This window comes from Orycteropus afer, unplaced genomic scaffold (genome assembly GCF_000298275.1).
Source record: "Orycteropus afer afer isolate SDZICR_OR568_19922 unplaced genomic scaffold, OryAfe1.0 scaffold00196, whole genome shotgun sequence".
NCBI lineage: Eukaryota > Metazoa > Chordata > Mammalia > Tubulidentata > Orycteropodidae > Orycteropus > Orycteropus afer.
Window position 1 is genome coordinate 3,514,734 of NW_006921783.1, and position 19,998 is coordinate 3,534,731.

Genomic DNA, 19,998 nt, shown 5'->3' on the forward strand with positions numbered 1-19,998 from the left:
ATCCAACACACGCACCTTAGTCTTCAAAGAGACATCTTTGCTCTTCATCACTTGAAAGAGGTCTTTTGCAACAGATTTGCCCAGTGCGGTACATCTTCTTATATCTTGCCTGCTGCTTCCATTTGTGTTGACTGAAGAACCAAGTAACAAAAGTAATATAAAGCTCATCAATTTACAGTACACAAAAAACCTCAAATTGTATACTTTAAATTGATGAGCTTTATTGTATGTCAATTATTTCTCAATAAAGCTAACATTTTAAACAAAGACTCATTTTCAAAAATAAGTATTTATTTTTTATAAATACAAATAGTCCCCAACTTACAATGGGGTTCTGTTCCTCCAACTGTCATAAGTCTTTTACAACCTAAGTTGAGTATCTCTCTTTTTTCCTCTTTAGTTTTCATTATTATTGCCTTTTATTATCAGTACCTTTATAAATACAATCATTATTTATTTGTCTTTGGGGGATGGCCAAGACTACATATATCTGCAAGTGAACATTGGAGAATGATAACATCAGCAAATAACATGCTGCAACACCGTATGTAATACATATTACTAACAAAAAGATGTTTAAAGAAAAATAAGAAGAAGATGGTGGTAAGCATAGATCACAATAACCTGAAAACATCCTAAGTCAAGGACTATCTGTAATGAGTTTTGCCTTTCCTATCTAGAAATGAGTAATGATAAATTAACACAGAGTTTCAAGATCACAACTCACCTATTCATGAAGACACCCACATTCTTTACAGTTCTACAGTAAAAAGCAGCTAAGCTATACTGATAGTAATCAGTATCTCCATTACAAGTCTGTTTATTTGGGTCAAAACCATTAGGCTCGCATGTAATTTAGTTGCTTCGTATTACACCTTTGTTTTTATCTGATTCCCAATATCAGTCAACAACCCTTTTGATGTACTTTTAATAGTTTATACAAAGCCACGTAAAAAGGAACCAACATTTCTTTTACAGACTTGACATAATTTAAGGCAAATATAATTTGAATAGGCTATAGCTGTCTTTGTGACAGACTTCATTCCAACAACTTCAAATTTAAAATGTACTAAGCTAGGAGCTCTGGTGGTGCAATGATTAAGTCATTCAGCTGCTAAGCAAAAGCCCAGCAGCTCAAACTCACTGGCTGCTCTGCAGGAGAAAGATGAGGCAATCTGCTTTAGAAACTCTATGGGGCAGCTCTACTCTGTTCTTCAGGGTCACTAAGAGGCAGAATGAACTCAGTGATAGTGGGTTTGGTTTTAGTAAGCTAGCACACTGGCTTTTCTATATTTTGTCTCCATGTTGACTATTTTCATTGCTTTTTACCCTTAAACTAAACAATTACAACAGCATACATGATGAAGCAATATATTGAGAAAATTGAAGGTACTTTAGACCTTCAAAGTGGAAAAACCAGGAACACTGCTATTTTTCATGTATTTCAGTGATGCAGAAGTATGTAAATTTTTTTGCAGAGAGGTAGCTTAGAAACTTAAATACGTAGATTTAGTACAAAGTGTTCCCTGTAATAGTGGATACTCCCATACACTGGGAGACAATAAGCCCTAAGTAGTAAAGAGGTGAGCTTTTAAAGTTAAAATCCCAGCTCCGTTACTTATCAACTATGTGACTTTATGTCAGTCACTTCGTCTCTTTGAGCTTTAAATTGCTAACCTGCAAAATAGAATATTGACACTCATCTTGCAGAATAGTGGTAAAGCAGTGGTAATGTGTGTAAATGCCTAGAATGGTCACCAGAAAATAACATCAAATACTTAATTTACAAATTAACTTCCTCTCCTTCTCTTCAGTAGACTTCTCCCTCAGTGTAGCCCTCAAAGGAAAGGCCCTAATTACAAAGTACAAATAGGTATAAAATGGAGAGTATGCTCAGATCAAATTCTCGGATATGACATTACAAAAACTAAAAAGCAGCATCTCTAAACTACATATTCTCCCCTGGAAGCACTGTTTCTCTGGCTGAAAGTATTAAGAAAAACATAACATGTTTCCAAATTATAATTTACCTAAATCAATGGCTTCACAAAATATTGTTATGAAGCGAAACGGTCACAAAAGTAAAGGTCTCAGTCATAAAAGACTAGGTATTACAAAAATATATACAAGGCAAACAGAGAAGTAATTAGAGCAGAAAACATTAGGGAAGCACTAAATCTCATAGTTTAGCCAGTTAAAATGTCAATAAGCCTGTTTCCTCTTCTGTGCACTACATTGCTGATGGCTGTAAGCAAATGTCAGTTAGCCTACTTTGGAAGGTTGCTTGTGTTTTGGTTGAACAGACTTAGTTTGGTTTTTTTCTAAAGGACTGACTTATATAAACACAGTACTTAAATTTTTACAGCAAACTCTCTGGAGAAGTTAATCAAAATTTTGAATTCATATAGCTGAGTAAATCAAATAGTTTTCTTTGAACATGATAAAAATGATATCTAAGTTGTCTGAAAAGTATGAACCAGGCAGTTATACTCAAAACCCAATAGTTAGAAAGTGCATTCTATTTGAAAATTTACCCAAAAATGTAAGCAAATTAAGAAATAGTTCAAAGTTGACTAACAACTTTCATGTTGTTCTGCTCGTCTCTGTCTAGAAAAATAACTTTAGCCATTCATATCATAAAAAAAAGGAAAAGAAAACACTAACAACTAACATTCTTGACTGCATGGGTGGGCTGTTTACAAAATTACAAAATGCTTAGAATTTTTCACACCAAAATAGGAATAAAAAGTTGGACTATATGATTTTTTTTAAGCCTTTAAGTACCAGATATTTGGCCCACAGACATTTCAGCAAACTGTATCTCCAAAATGCTCTTAATTCTCAGAACAAAGGTATTGGCCTATAACAACTTATTCCAAAACATTCATAAACAAAGAACATTTGGGTGCACAATACATATGTTGGACTTCTAAAGATAAAGAATAAAGTTCATTCTTTATCTTTAAGAAATCTGTTTCAGGTCTAAGGCCAAAAAAAAAAAAAGTCACTACAGAAACAGCATGAGCAAAGGGCTGATATAATTTCTAATAGTTACATGCTCTATTAGATACAAAAACAGTATTACTCACTTGGTCACTAATAAATGATAAACAACACTTTATAAAAAGGGCGAGTTCTGGTTTCTGTTTTGTAAAACAATGAAAAAATTTATTTGCGGTACCCTCCTCCATATGTCAGATATTATATAAAATAATGCACAGGATTCAAGGATCAGTAAATCATAGTTCCTGTTTCCAAAGAGCTAACATCATACTCAGGAAAGTCAGTAATAAATGAGAAATTTCCCTCCAAGAAAACATGAAAATCAAAGGCTGGCAAGGAATGAACTATTTCCTTCCTGTGAACAAGACATCGTAATAGGAAAAGATGACAGATTGTTTTAAAAAAATTTTTTTACCTAAACTTTTAAGGAGAGTCACGAGGGCTCCTTGATTTAAAATTATGCATGGAAAAATATGAAAAGCTTTTCTTAACATGTAACTAAAGACAAAGATCATATAACACTGGTAGATTTCACCAAATAACAATCTAACTTTATACAAAGAACAAACACCAAAAAGACAAATACCTGAATGTGAAACACATAGGACACATATTCGTAACAGTATCGCTAATGATGATGTAATAAAGAGCTCAAAGCAGTAAGAGCAAAGAACGCACACAAACACAGTAATAAGAACATGAATGGCAAACAATATGGAGCTTTTCCAACCTCTTTAGTAATCAAAGATCAAAAAATTACAAATTAAGAGACGTTTCCCCCATATGACAGAAAAAGATAAAAAATTCTAGAGTTAGCACTAGAGAGAAGAAGAAAAAGAATTCTTATGAATTAAGTTGGCATTTTATATCTGAGAGGTAATCTGCAACCAACATGTATCAAAATTTTAATTGTATATATCATTGAACTCACTAATTCTCCTTCTAGGAGTTATTCTAATTCCCTGCATACTTTTTAAATGTACATATATAGAAGCATATGTTAACAAACTGTAAGAGGAAAACGTTAGAAACAATATAGGATGGAATCATACATAATTATTCCTAATGAAAGAAATTCGAAAGTTCTGAAATGTTCATAATATAAACTGTTACTGAAAAAGTCAACACAAATACACATACACACACAGGCATATATATATATATATATATATACACACACATACACACACACACACACACACACGAGTCAATACATATAATACATGTAAAGAATTTGCATTAGACTGGGACGTAATACAAATTGTTTTTAGGCATATGTAAATAGTTAAAGAAAAAATCTGGCAATGTATACACTAAGCTGTTGATACAAGCCACACAGTACATGGTCAGTATCTGACAAAGAAGTAGTCTGAGCTTATCTCTGATTACACAATTAAGGGTATTTTCACTTTCTACATCTCACTCTTCCTTGACTTGCCTCCTGTGATTCCACTCTGAAAAGATAACCATTATTAACACAAAGTCTACAACACTACAAATTTTTAATTAGTATATTCAAGCATACATACCAATAGTATATTACACTAATAAGATTTTAAGATACTATTTCAAAACTTTCTTTTTTATTTGGAATTAGATTCTAGAAATATGGATTTTTGAAAGATAATTATTAATAGTTTTTGTCTAATGAAAGACTACTGATTATGCATAGCTTTATAGAACATTGTTCTGAAAAATTCTAAAGCAGGTCTAGGTTCATCCAGAAAGTGATCAAGTATGAATGATATCACAATACATGTTGACTTGAGAAAATGCCCATTAAATATAATGCTGTGGGATAAAAGGGCAGCCAAATCCCTAAGTATTTCATTTAAAGTTAAGGGATGGATGGACTTGCCACAGGAACACAGAAAGGGAACTTGCTTTTTTGCATATCATAGCTTACAGATTATACCATGCAACATTGAATAAGTATTTATTAACATCTTATATAAAGCATTCTCTGAGGCATTAAAGATATATGAAAAAAAGCCTATAAATCTAGTCAAATGAGCAACAAAAACTAAAAACAGTTAATGTGATAGGCACACACATTACTGACAATGGGCAGTGAGCAGGTAGGGTTAGAAGGGCAAGAGTATTCCAGAAAAGAATAGAACAAATGCAGAGGCCTAGAAGAAATGGAAAAAAAATCCAGCATAATTATGAGAAAGGAGTTTTGCTGAGGCAGAGAAACAGGAGAAGGGTGGCAGGCGGTGATGCTGGAAAATGGAAAAGTACTCACGAAAGGGATTAGGTCACAAAAGACACAGTAAGCCTAGGCAGCAATGCTGTCAAATTCACTTATTAATTCTAACAATTTGTAGATTCCTTTGTATTTTCTACATAATCTGTGAATAAAAACAATTGTACTTTTTTTCTTTTAATCCTTATATTTTTTGTTTCTTGAGTAGAACATCAGTACAACAGCAAAGAGAAGTGGTAAAAGAAACCATCCTCAATTGATCAAGAAAGCATTCACTATATCAGCATTGAACATGATGTTGGCTGTATATTTTTTGTGTTCAGATAATGATATGGATTTTTGGCTTCATTCTGTCAATGTGGTAAATGACATGGACTGATTTTCAAATGTTAACCAAACTCGCGTTTCTGCGCTAAATCTCACTTGGTCCTGATGTACAAGTCTTTTTATAAATCACTGTATTCTGTGTGCTAATATGTAAATTATACCATGTAGCAACAGAGCAGAGCTAGAGCAGAGAGTGGGTATGCAGGTGGGTAGAATAAGAAAAACATGATAGCAGAAATGAACTATTCGGTGGAAGAGTTACTAAACTACACTGAGACACACATTGCAAAAAAAAAAAAAAAAAAGATTTTTTAAAAAATTAATCTGGGAGGGGGTTTAATACTCAAATAATATGAGTACAGAAAGAAATGCAAAAGAAATCTCAGGGAAATCAATCATTAACAAAATAAGAAAATTTTCCAGAACTGTAGTACTGACATTTCCACAATGAAGGGCCCTAGGATAATGGATGAACAATACAAAGCAGTGCAAAATTTCAGAACACTAGGAAGAAAGCAAAGATTCTACTATCTCACAGAAAGAATAAACAAGCTATATCCCAAGAAAAAGGTATCAAAATGGCTTCAAACTCTTCCACCATAACACTATTGATGAATGCCATCAAAATTCTGAAGCAACATTATTTACAAACAAGTATTTGACACCAAGACTAATTATCAATGAAGAGTCAAGGAAGAATAAAGATGTCCTTAGACAACCAAGGTCTCCTATACAGCCTCTTCTGGAAGCTACAAAAGGACTTACCCTGTGAAAATGAGAGAATACTATACAGCAAAATGGGTAATAAGTTCCACAGAACTACTATTTTTCATTACAAATTGTATATGATATGATCAGTTGCATATATAATTTTGATAAAAATTTTAAAAAATCTTATCAAATGCAATAGAAGACATAAGTAATTTTTTCAATTTATATAAGAATACTTACCTACATAAAATTACATTTTAAATCAGTATCTTATTTTAAAGTATATCACAGTGGAGGAAGAAACATGTTTTTTTCAAACAGAGTAAATTAAGTCTATGTTACAAACAAAATTCTACTAGCAATACTATCTTTTTATACTTTTTTATGTTCCTTCATGAAATATTTCTGCCCAAAGTGAAACTTAAGAAAAGCTGAAGATTAATAACTGGTATAAACAAAAATGTTTCAGAAATAAAAAGGAGGGGGAGGATGAATCATTGAATGGAAAATTAATTTGCTCTGTAAACTTTCACCCAAATCACAATAAAAACTTTAAAAAAAAGGAAGAGGAAAAACCTGCCTCTGTGAACTGCATATGAAAGAAACATAGCAGAGTCCTTTAGTAATAGAGTTCTTCTTGATTCCATGAAGGAAATCATCCAAAGAGAAAGCTGGGCATCCCAAAAACTTTCTGGAAAACAATGTTCTACAGCCACCTCTGTCAAAATAAAACCAAAACCAAACCCACTGCCATCAGTCGACTCTAACTCCTAGAGACCCTATAGGACAGAGTAGAAACCTTAGGGTTTCCAAGGCCGTAAATCTTTACTGATGCAGATTGCCTCATCTTTCTCCTGCAGAGTGGCTGGTGGGTTCAAACAGCTGATCTTGTCATTAGTAGCCAAGTACATTAACCACTACACCACCAGAGCTCCTTTTTGCCAAAACTGTTCACCAAAACACCCATGCAACAGACAACAGAGGAAGAGAAAGAGAGCACTGAAATCTGTATGTGCTAAGTAGTTCAACAGCAAAGGAAAAATCTCTGCAATGCTGGACGATTTTGTTGCCTCTACTCTTTCTGTTCATTTAAGCTGATTTAATCACTAAATTAACCACTAAAATTACTTATGAACAATCACATGGTAGTAATATTTAGTGAACCTCGTTCTCATCAATTTAAAGAAGAATTACCTGCTTCAAAAAAGTCTTGTAAGGAAGGTTTTTTCATTTCAGAATAAACTTTAAAAACAGAATTTAAATATTTTAATACACTCTAAAAAATAAAAAAGATGTAAAAGTACCCAAACAAGGTAAATGTGATTATATATTTATGTACATGCAAAAATGAGTGAACACAAGCAAATTAGTAAGAAAATACAAACTTTGGAAAGTTCAAGGTATTAAATAGCCAGGAATTATTTAGTCATCCAAAGAGCAGATTTAACTTAAACATATATTTGAATTCTTAAAAAATAAATATAATACATACATAAATAAACAGAACATGAGGAAATATTCGCTATTAAAACAGAGCTGCAAAGGTATGAGCTCTGACATGGGTGGAGATGCAGACAGCAGTCATCTAAACAGAGATAACAGTGAAAACCAAGCTCTCCAACACAGTAAGTATAAGAGAAGAAGGGCAAAGGCAGGAGAGCAGAGACTTGGGGAATACCAACAGAAGAAAGTTAAACCAGAAGCATAACAAAGGCCCAGTCAGCAAGGGGGAAGATCTGGGAAGAAAGATGCTGAGAAAGCCAAGAGAGAAGAGAGCTTCAAGAGAAAGACAGCAAAGTGGGGGGGGGGGCCCTAGAGAGAGATCAAAGAGGATGAAGATAAATCAAAACCACAGCAGAAAGTGAATGGCCATATTGAATTGGTTAAGATTACCTATTTCCATCACAACTGACAGGACTAAAAGTTTATCTTGGGGGGAGGAGGGGAAAGGGAATACACACTTGGAGCAAAGCAGATTTCAGTTATCATTCCTAGTGTCTGCAGTCTAAGACCAACAACAGAAAAACTCTTTCTGAATGATTTGTGTTTCCTTAAGGGCTCCACTCACCAAACTGTGGAGCAGGCAAGATTCTAGCAGCTCGAATTGGGCCATGTCGAACGGAGAAGAGCTCCTGGGCTTCCCCACTGATCTGTATAAGAGAAGACAAAAAATTCAGCAAAGGAAGATTCAGGTCCTAACAGTATTATATGAAAATAAGCCTCCTAAATTTATCATATTTTTTGTCTGAACTGCAGTACATATTTAGATTTATGGTTGGCCATACACATTAAGTACACTCAAATGTCAAATTATTAAAATACTTTTGGAAAATTATAAGAGCACACATTCAATATGAACAAGAAAATAAATGGTCCGTAACTTTTATCTTTATTAACTATTGGAAGTCTGCTCAGTTCTGACACAACTGCCTTCCATTTTAGAGCTTAGCCACTATGATTTTTTTCATTAATATTCAGTTTTCCATTTAAGAAAGAAGTAAACGTTGTTATTCTGAAAAGTTCATTTTAAATACTATAGCAACTTTAGCAAATACGTTGCAATAAGAGCAAAAGCAAGTAACACTCAAGCAGAATGTGAATGATCTAGGTTCCAGTTACGGTTCTGCAGCAAGTAGCTGTTAACCTTGAATAAATCACTTAAGCTATAGTCTATAAGCCTATATCCTCATTTCTAAACTGAGAAGGTAAAGCTCCTAACAGACCTGAAGGATATTTTTAATTTCAATACATCGTAGAGAAAAAAGGTAAATACAGCAGCACAATTAAATGTCATCATTTGTATCACTTTAACTATACTACATGACTGCCCATTCATTATGTGTCATAGCAGATTCTTTCCTCAGGAGCAAAACCAAAAAACCAAACTCACTGCCATCGAGTTGACTCTGACTCATAGTGACCCCCACTGGGTTTCCGAGTCGGCAGGTCTTTATAGAAGTAGACTGACTGCCCAATCTACCTTCCGCGGAGTGGCTGGTGGGTTTGAACTGCCAACCTTCTGGTTAGCAGTCAAATGCCTTATGCACTATGCCACCAGCACTCCTTCAGGAGTAAAGAATACAGTATTCTATTAATATAAAGGATGAGAGGGGTATGCTAATATATGTGTCAAGTGTGCAATTTGAAAGTGCCTTTCAAAATAGTGACTCAAGAGAACAGTTTGCTGCTGACTGAAGTACTGAATAAATTAAATTAGAATTAGTTAAGAATGCCTTTCCAGAATTACTGCAAACAGTACTGTAGCTCTCAGCTCATTTTCATAATTGTATAGTATTTGATGGAATATGTACTATCATCCAGGAAAAATGGCAAACATTATAAAACTAGTTCTAAATAAACAAAAACTTACAACAGATATAAAATCAATCTAACTATATCCACTGCCCATTGAGTTGATTCTGACTCATATCAACCCTGTAGGGCAGAGCAGAACTGTCCGATAGCATTTCCGAAGACTGTAAACCTTTATGGAAGCAAACTACAGCATCGTTCTCCCACAGAGCAGCTAGTGGGTTTGAACTGCTGGCCTATCGGTCACCAATGCTCCTATTCAACAGATACAATAAAAATACAAATCCAATAGAAGAAGCAAGCTGGTGGTTTATTTTCTTAAAAAAAAAAAAAAAATAGGCCTGCCAAACAAACAGTTTAAAATATCAACAATATTATGAAATAAACATTATGAAATGAAATACTTATAAACCTTCTAACATTAAACTATGAATCTGGAGGGCCTACCTTTAGACTAGGATTCCCTGTGTAGAATAAAGCTGTCAACACACTGGGCAGCAACTACAATGGCAGAGGCTCAGGGCCACACAAAGGTTCCTCGCATGAAAGGCCTGCCAGTCTGCCTTGGGGAGGTCAGCCACTGAAAACCCCATGGAGTGCACGTCTAGGCTGACACACACAGGGCTGCCGTGATCTGGTGCAGGCCAGAGGGCAACTGGTTTTTCATCCTTTAGATGAACTACTTTTAGGTCTTCAATCTCTCTTCTATCTAAATTTATGAGCTACATAAACTATAAATATTTGTCTTTCTTATAAATGTTAAATTATGACAGTATTTAAACAGTCATCATATTCATTTTTCTGAAGAAAATTATCACAACTTATATACTGGCTTTAGCAGCAAATACTTCTACAATACTGAGATGCAGAATGTTTGACTGCTAGACTCTTAGGACCAACTATGAAACAATAGCACCACCTATCACCAATTAAACACACAAAAGCCACAAACTCAGCATGGCAAATTTTAAGAACTTGTCTACTCCACAAATTCCTTTGTGAAGTTTAATTAATTTTCAGAATAAAAATCATGGCTATTCTATACTATAGCTCTTAGGGCTACATTTTATGATGATAGAACAGTTTAGAAAAATTAGGAAAAGCCTTAAAAGTCATTTTGTTTAACCTCCCGCCCCATGCAGGTATCACACATTCCCTGAAATATAAAAATTACAATCTCTGATTTTAAGCACATTCTATAAAAGGTACATCAGTAATTTAATCTAATCCCATTTTATAAATGCATTAATGACTGTCTCTTCCTACCTGACTCATGAAATTTTAACAATAGCTAGAAGACTTTTAAAAACTGCCAAATCATTTACTTTCTGAAAATAAATTGTTTGCTAGGCATTGGATTAAATAGCAGCCTTCTCCAGTGTACATACTATTTCTATTAACAAGGAAATGAAAAATAAATTACAAAATAATACTGTAGAACTTGTACTGTAACTACAATTCAGAGTAATAAAAAAACACTTCTTGTTTATAAGGTTTATACCTTTAGCAAATTATAGTATTCTAAGTCAAAACCTACCATTCTGTACTATTATTTCCATATGCCAAAGGCTGGTATTTAGTTCCAGGTTCTATCAAATAAAGCCTTAACATTGAGGGAAAAAAAGAGCCTAAATTACTTAACTGAGCTGCTATAGTGGATAATAAAAAATTAAACAAACCTGTCCTGGCATTATCACAATACAATAAAGGTTTGTTCCCAATGTATTTAACACACAAGAGCTTAATTTGTGAAGATGTTTTTGAAAGCATTTTGAAATCTGAACACATCATGGTTTTCAGCATAACAACTTTCAAAACAAACCCAAAGGCCCTGTTTTATTCTAAGATTCTATTCTAAATTTCTTTCAAGCAGTGAGAAAAAAAACATTAGGACTATGTAGACAACATTCATTATTACCTAACCTTCATTACCTCTAAGTTAAGGCTCTAGAATCTCTCTTAACAGTAAGATAAAGGAAGAAAAGGGAGGCAATATTCTGCCACTATTCATAGACATTCATGAGTACGTACAGGCTACAGAAATTAGAAGCATAATTCTAAGTTATCCTCCATGCGATACAAATGTCAAACCTCCCAGAGGAAAAAAAACTCTTCAAACAGTATATGCAAATTCTATGTAAGGACTTCATCTCTGAGCAGAAACTCTGCTACCCAAGTGTATACAGAGAGAACACAGGCATTTTCGAAAGTGCGCAGAAAAGACGGTTATGACTTTACACACTCTCCCTTCGTGTTTCTCTGGACTGCCTCTAATAATTTTGTACAGTATGCTCACTGGTAATTTTGCTTTCAAAGAAATGAGTGTCAAAACTGACTATGCTAAAGCAAAATTTAAAAAGGTTTTCAGAAGTGATTTAAGTTTCTTAAAGAGAACTCTTATTGAAAAGGGCAAAGAATCTCAGCGATCAGGATTTTATATATCCTGAAAAGAATTACCAGAAGCTGTAAACTCACTTTTCAATCAACAATAACAATAAATACAAGAGCAGAACTACGAGGAAGGAGTGTACCAAGCAACATTCCATCTTCCTGGCAACTGCAGGAACTTGGGGAGAGGAGCGAACAGGGAGGAAACCTCTCCAAGAGCTCTTCATGGGTCTCTGCCTTTGTTCTTACTGGCATTTTAATTTCTGATGACAGACTTTTGTTGTTTGGGGCATAAACCGGACGTACCAGTTTGGAGGCACAATAAGGAGAACAAAGAATGATTTGTTCACACTGTAGGAAAAAAAAAAAATCTTTTCCAACCATAGAAAATAGCTTTCGCATGGTGAAAATATGCAAATTACATACCAAAACCAAAGGGGGGGCGGGAGTACACATTTAGAATCTCACAACTCAATCTAAGGCAAAAGGAAATTTTAACAGCCCAGACAATCGTATACACGTACAAGAGGTTATAAAAGTTTTGGGAGAGATTTAGAAGACCTTCTAGAGAATTGTAAAAGCAAATGAGGGTCATCTCGCCTTCAGAACCAAATTGGATTCTTAAGTCCTAATGAATGCAAAGACTTTCTGACTACAAAATAAAAAATCCAATCAAATACAGAGGATGGTAAATGTGATGCTCTACAATGCCAGAAAATGGGGACAAGAGCACACATCCACATCCCCACCTTCCTTTGTAGACATTAGTCAACGTACTGGCTGTGCCTGAAACTGGTTTTGGGGAAGATAGAATAAACTTTTCATTTGCAGATGACACACATACAAAAAATACACAAAGCATAAATATTTAAACACTTTAATGAATTTTCGAAGTTTATACACCTCTGTTACCAGCACAGATGTCACAAAACAGAACATTTTAGACACTCAGAAATTCCGTCCACTCCACTTCCCAGTCACTACCACTAACAATGAACCATAACCAGTATCCCGACTTCTAATATTTCACATATTTTTACTTTTTTTTTAACATAAGTTTTTACTTGTTAAACTTGTTAAATAGATCACACGATGTACTCTTTTGTGAATGATTTCTTTGCCCATCATTATGCTTATGAAATTCCTTGCTATTGTTGCTTGTGGTTGTAGTTGCTTCGCTCCTATTACTATACAGATTCCCATGTGTGGAAACACTACAGTTTAGCCATTCTACTGCTGATGGACTTCTGAGTCGTTTCTAGTTTGGGGCTCTTAAGATGTCAGGAAAATTGTGAAAAACTTTGAAATGGGTGTTCTTTCAATGGATTACCAGCAACTGTAAAGCTCTTGGGGGTTATGTGATTCTGTAGGGAGCTGCACCCTTGTCTTTGGGTTATTTTCCAATTCTGTAACTTTTAGAGAACTGATAGTAATGCAATAGACTCAAGTCCATAAAAATGCAAATTAATTCTGTCTGGTAGACAATCAACTGAATTCCACAAAGATGACTCCAAACAGTACATTTTAGTGCCAATAGAGTATTTACCAGGTCCCGGGGTGGCGCAGACGGTTAAGTACAGGACTTCTATCCAAAAGACTAGTTCAAACGCCCCCAGAGGTTCCTCAGAAGCAAGGCTTGGCAATCTGCTTCTGAAAGAGAGCAGCCCTGAAACCCTATGAACGGTACAATTCCACTCTGCACACCCAGGGTCATCAAGATGGGAATCAACTTGCCCGCAACTAACAACAACAACAGGGATAGAAAGCAGGTTTGCATCTACTGGCAAACTCATTTCAGCATTACTACACACACCCCTTCTACATATTCTCCTGTGAACTGATTTTAACAACTTGCCTCATTCTTCATGAATGAGTTAAATAAACTCTGTGACACATGTTCATTTTTAGTAGTGCCAGGCCACAATTTTACCTTCTGGAAAATAACAAAGAATACGGCTATGAATATTCCTGCACATGTCTCTTGGTTATATATCTAATAGCGGAACTGCTGGATAACAGGGTGGGTGTATGTACAGCTTTAGCAGATTCTAACGGAATAGTTTCCCAAAGTTATTGTGCCGACTCACACTTCCACCAGCAACGTACAAGCTTTCTACCTGCCCCACATCCTAACCAACCAATAGTGCTGTCAACCATTCAAAAAAGTGTGTAATGGGATCTCATTGTGGTTTTAATTTGCATTTTCCTCATGACTGAGGAGGTTGATTGAACGTCTTTTCACATGCTTATTGGCCACTTAGCTATCCTATTTCACGGAATATCTGTAAAAGTCTCTTGCGCTATTTATTGAGTTTGTCTGATTCTTAAGAAATCATGGGTTTAAAGCTATTACGCCCAGTGAATGAAGTGCATATATCACTCTTCTCTGGAAAAGTAATGATGCCTCAAACTAAACAGATAAACAGCCTTTATTACACTGGCCTTCCATCAGGCAGATGATGTGAGCCTTTCGTCCTAAAGTACTCCTGATTTGCAGAGGTAGACATGATATGATAAACAGTACAGAATATGAATGAGATTCAAGACCTCATTTCAACAGCTCTTGAAAAAAGGTAGAGCTTTTTGTTCCTAATCAAATTCTTCTCTTAATTCTAAATTCAGTAATGATCACTGGCTTTATCTTTTCCTCGAACTAAGGTAGAATGGTTCGATTATAGCACCATGATGTTCTTTGAAATAGAAAAATATCAACCATAAAATGAACACAGACATTCAAAGTAAATTCAGTCCCTGTTAAAAATGAGTCAAACCCACTGCCATTGAGTCCATTCCAACTCACAGCGGCACTCACTGGGATTCCAACGCTGTAAATCTTTACAGAAGTAGATTGTGCCTCATCTTTCCTCCTATGGAGCAGCTGGTGGTTTGAACCACTGACCTTCTGGCTAGCAGCCAAATGCCTTACCCACTACACTACCAGAGCAATTTGTATTAAAAATAGAAAACATAAAATAATAATTATAATAATTAACATAACTTTCCCTGTAGCTCAAGCAGTTCAAACACAAAAGATAATCTGGCTACTAGTTCTTTTTCTTGATAAATACTTTAACAAGCTATAACCTTAAAATGGAAAAAAAAAAAAAAGTTTTTTTTAACCTTCCCCCTCCACTCCCCAGCTATAGTATATATAGATGACTATTTACAAGGCTTGAAATATGAATTAAAAAACCAAGCCAGGTCCAATGGAGCCTGGTGTAACCACTGAGACTATGGCCCCTAGCTGCCCTTCAGGTCTGGAATTGAACCCACAACTTTGGTTTCCAGCCAAACAAAGTACAGGCATGTGAGTTAAACATTTACCTCAAGTAGATACACGCCCTGGAGAGAACAATCATGGGAGAAGGAAGGGCTGCTTATGCACAGGGAGATAGCTCAGGGTGCAGAAGAGAAGGGATGGACACTGGGAGGAGGTAACTATGGGGAGGAAGTGGGAGGGGAGCTGCTGCATTGTAAATTTTGGTCAATGACATGAGACAAAGTATATGTGAACTGTGTATGAAAAGTGAATTTACTCTGTAAATCTTCACCCAAATCCTAACTAAAAAAAAAAAAACCAAGCCAGGAGACATGGAAGACAACAGGAAAAGAATCTCTCACAAATACATCCTGCCTTTCAGTCAAAAATACCTTTCACTTCACAGTCCTCTCTTAGAAATAGATAAATAAAAGCTCTGGTTCCACCTGGGAACAACAAGCAACCAATACCTGAGACAAGATGAAGGTTTATTCTTCTTCCCAAAACCACAGCCTGTGGTAGCAATGTAAGTTCATACAATATCACTTACAAACACCACACGTATACAGTATCTGGAGTGCTGGTGGCATAGTGCCTAAAGCATTTGACTGCTCACCAGAAGGCTGGTGGTTCAAACCCACTACCCACTTCTCGAAAGGAAGATTGGGCAATCTACTTCCATAGTGATACTGCCTCGGAAACCCAAGGAGGTGTCGATGGCACTGAGTTTGACTAGGTACTCAATACCAATGATTCGAACAAAGGGACATAATTCTAGCAGAAAATAAATTGGACTTGTGTTTATTAAGCTATGAGAAGCTGCTAAAACTGAGTTCTCTAACAAATATTCCACACTGATTCCAACTTTTATGCATTTATATAATGTACTTACTTGCAATATGCTTTTCTTACCACTGGTTATTTATAAATATACATGTGTGTAAACCAAATATAGATATAAAACCAAAAACGAAACTCACTGCCATCGAGTGAGTTCATCACTGATTTCAACTCATAGTGACCCCCACTGGGTTTCCAAGGAGATGAATCTTTATGGAAGCAGATTGCTCAGTCTCCCTTCCAAAGAGTTGCTGGTGGGTTTGAACCGCCAACCTTCTATTTAGCAGTCAAATGCCTTAGGCACTACTCCACCAGAGCTCCTTAAATATATTTATACAAAACCAAAAACCCAATACCATTAAGTTGATTCCAACTCATACCGAGCCTGTAGGACACAGCAGAACTGCCCCACAGGGTTCCTAAGGCTGTAATCTTTACAGAAGCAGACTGCCAAACCTTCCTTCCACGAAAGAGCTACTGAGTTTGAAGCACCAACCTACATTAGCTGTGTCACCAGGGCTCCTTGTGTATTTATCAATGTTTCCTAATTGTTCCATTTTATACCAGTCATACAGATACAAGTGAACTGAAGTTCTTTAAGAAGAAAATTTTTTTCATGTTTTTTTTTAACTTAAAAAGTAACACCAATGAAAATTTTTAATTAGGCAGAAAAGGGAAGAGAGAGATAGTCTTATAGTAAGGAATTCAGTTACTATAGCAACAAAAGACCTTTGCTACATAAGTAGACATTGTAACTATAAAGCAATCTCTAATATAAACTAATAGCCTCTCCCTTCAGTCATCCTATGAGTCAATTTGGTGATATGTTTTCATTTAAGAGATAAGGAAACAAGGGGACAAAACTGCAGACCTAAGGTTAAAAATGGCCAGCCCAAAGAGGCATTAAGCTCTACTTTTAATACGCTGTACTCAAAACAGTTTTTAAATTCAAGTTTCTTTTCTCTAATAAGTTTCTACCAGCTTGCTATTTGCTATGTTATAGCTCTGTTCCAACAATTTTAAAATCTTAAGATAGCACAGTTTGAGGAAAGTATTTCTAATAGCAAGAAAGCAGTCCTTTTGAAAGTTCCTAAAATTAAGGGAGAGAAGGGAGACAAGTTTTTGTTTTATTTTTGCCTACCTAACCACAAATGATCCAGTTAATGTCAGAGTGTCGGTATCTCTGTTACCCTCTGTTTACCAGCAAAGAAAAAACTGCAAACCACAAAACCACCTAAAATGCATATTTGTGAGAACTAACAACTTATAGAACAGATATTTGCAAACCACATGAAGAAGAATGCAACCCAGTCTGTATTTTGGTCTTGACACTAAATTCAAAATACAAAATCTGAGGCAAGGAGGAAGTGAGTTTCAAGAACAATATGAAAACCACAGAACACAAATAATGAATGGAACTTGTAATCATATTCTCATACTTCCAATTTTTGCACACACAGAGAGGAGTATTTTAAGGCTACTTTAACCTTTCCCCTTCAGTCCAATTTTCGAAAAGAAGATCAAAGAAAAGTAGTTTGAACTCACACGTTCCTCCCGTTATGCAACACAGATTTAGACATTACACTTCAAAACCCAGCCATTACTTCAGCACCCACCAATCCAAATATCATTCCAGTCCTTTGAAGCAGATCTAATGGTATCTTCCATTTGCAAGTAACACTTCTGTAGTCAAAAGATCTTACTCAGGGTAGATGTTAATGTAAAACCACTCAGACTACACAGACACACATGCCTGGAGGCAGACTAGAAGGTGTTCAGAAGTCAATGTAACACCATTACTGAGAGTGTCAGCCTAGCAGATGTCATAAACACTTCATAATCACTCAGACACACAAACTGGATTCCCTTTAACTCATTATTTTATTATACACGGAATAGGTGTCCAACTGAAAAGACAGAAGACAGTGTCCAAGATAAGCCAATTCTTGCATATATCCTTTTTTCTACTTCTAAAAGACTGAGTTTGTTGTATTTTATTGGTATTGTTAAGTGTATCCTGATACAACCTGTCAATTAAAGACAATCATTTTGCAACAGACACCTAATCAAAGGGAAAACAATTATATTAATTAAAAGCCTAAGTTTTTCTCCAATAAAATAGATGATACCACACTAATCTGTAGGATTGACAAGATGATTAAAAATAACTGACAATACCAGTGGTAGCAAAAAGTGGAGCAACTGGAACTCTCAAATATTGGAGGTAGAAGTGCATAATGGAACCAATTTGGAAAAGTCTTGGGCAATTTCTAATAAAGTTAAACACATGCCTACCCTACCTATGACCCAGCAATCCCATTCCTGGGTCGATACTCAAAAAAAAAAAAGCCTATACATCTACAAGAATGTTCATAGAAGCTTTATTCATTATACTAAAAAACTGGAAACAATACAAGTGCCCATCAAAAGGAGAATAGATTTTTTTAAATGCAGTATATTCAAATGGGGGGATAAAACATAAGAAATGTAACAATAAAACACACGGATAAAAATAAAAAACATAAAACATGAATGAATCTAAGAAATAAATTGATGAAAATATATGTATGCATAAAAGAGTATATACTGTATGATTATATTTATATGAAGATCAATACAGGCAAAAGTAATTTATGGTCAGAATTGTTATTACCTAGGGGAACAGTGAAAACTGACTGGACAACTTTAAGTCAGTAAGAAAAATGTCTTACATTTCATTCCCACTGGTGGTTGTACATGTGTGTACAGACATACAATATACATACATAATTACATAAACATACACACACTGACACAGGAAGAAAGTCACTGAGCTATAGATCTGTATATCTCTTATGATATGCATATTTAATCTTAATTTTAAAAATTATATACACTGGAAGAAAATATCTACAAAACACATACCTGAAAAAGGACATGTATCCAAAATACACAAAGAACTCATAAAACTCAACAGTAAGAAAACAATCCAATCAAAAAGTGGGCAAAGATCCTAAAAGAAACTTCACCAAAGACAAAGATGGCAAGAAAGCATATGAAAGATGCTCAACATCATTTCATCATTAGTGGATTGCAAATGAAACAATGAGATACCACTACACACCTATTAGAATGGCTAAAATCTAAAACACCGACAACATCAAATGCTGTGGAGGATGTGGAGCAACAGGAACTCTTACCCACTGCTGGCAGGAATGCAAAATAATAAAGCCACTCCAGAAAACAGTTTAGCAGTTTCTTACAAAACTTAACACATTCTTATCATACAACTCAGCAATCATGCTTCTAGGTATTTACTCACAAGAGATGAAAAGTATGTCTACCCAAAAACCTACACACAAATGTTATAGCACCTTTACTCATAACTGTCAAAAGCTGGAAGCAACAAAGATGCTTTTCAACAGGTAAATGGATAAACAACCATGATTCATCCATACAAAGGTGTTACTTAGCAATGAAAAGAAATAAGCTATCAAGTCATGAAAAGACATAGAGGACTCTTAAATGCACATTGCTAAATATAAGAACCCAGTCTGCAAAGGTTATATACTATATTATGCCAACAATACGACATTCTGGAAAAGGCGCAATGATAAGGCAGCAAAAAGATCAGTTGTTGCCAGGGCTTGGATAGGAGAACAGGAAAAGGATGAGTAGATGGGGCATAGGAGGTTTAGAGGACACTATTATGCATGATAATGTAATGGCAGACACATGAAATTATGCATTCACAGAACTGTACAACACAAAGAATAAATATAATCTATGTAAACCATGATCTTTAGTTAATAATAATTTATCAATATTGGTTCATCGATCTCAGTAAATATGTAACAACAATGGAAAATGGTAATAGGAAAAAGGGGAATTCTATGTACTTTCCATTCAATTTAACCCTAAAATATTGGACTATTCAGATGGGAAAAATTCTTACATGAATATATGTGGAAAG

General features: G+C 35.2%; 1 protein-coding gene across 1 annotated transcript in view; it reads right to left on the reverse strand.

Moving 5' to 3' along the window:
- Positions 1-19,998, reverse strand: part of BCAS3 (BCAS3 microtubule associated cell migration factor) — a 727,666-nt gene that overhangs the window by 639,139 nt on the left and 68,529 nt on the right. The window contains exon 5 of the mRNA XM_042781927.1: positions 8,316-8,397. Coding sequence (XP_042637861.1) covers positions 8,316-8,397 — 82 coding nt within the window. The remainder of the gene's footprint in view (positions 1-8,315; positions 8,398-19,998) is intronic.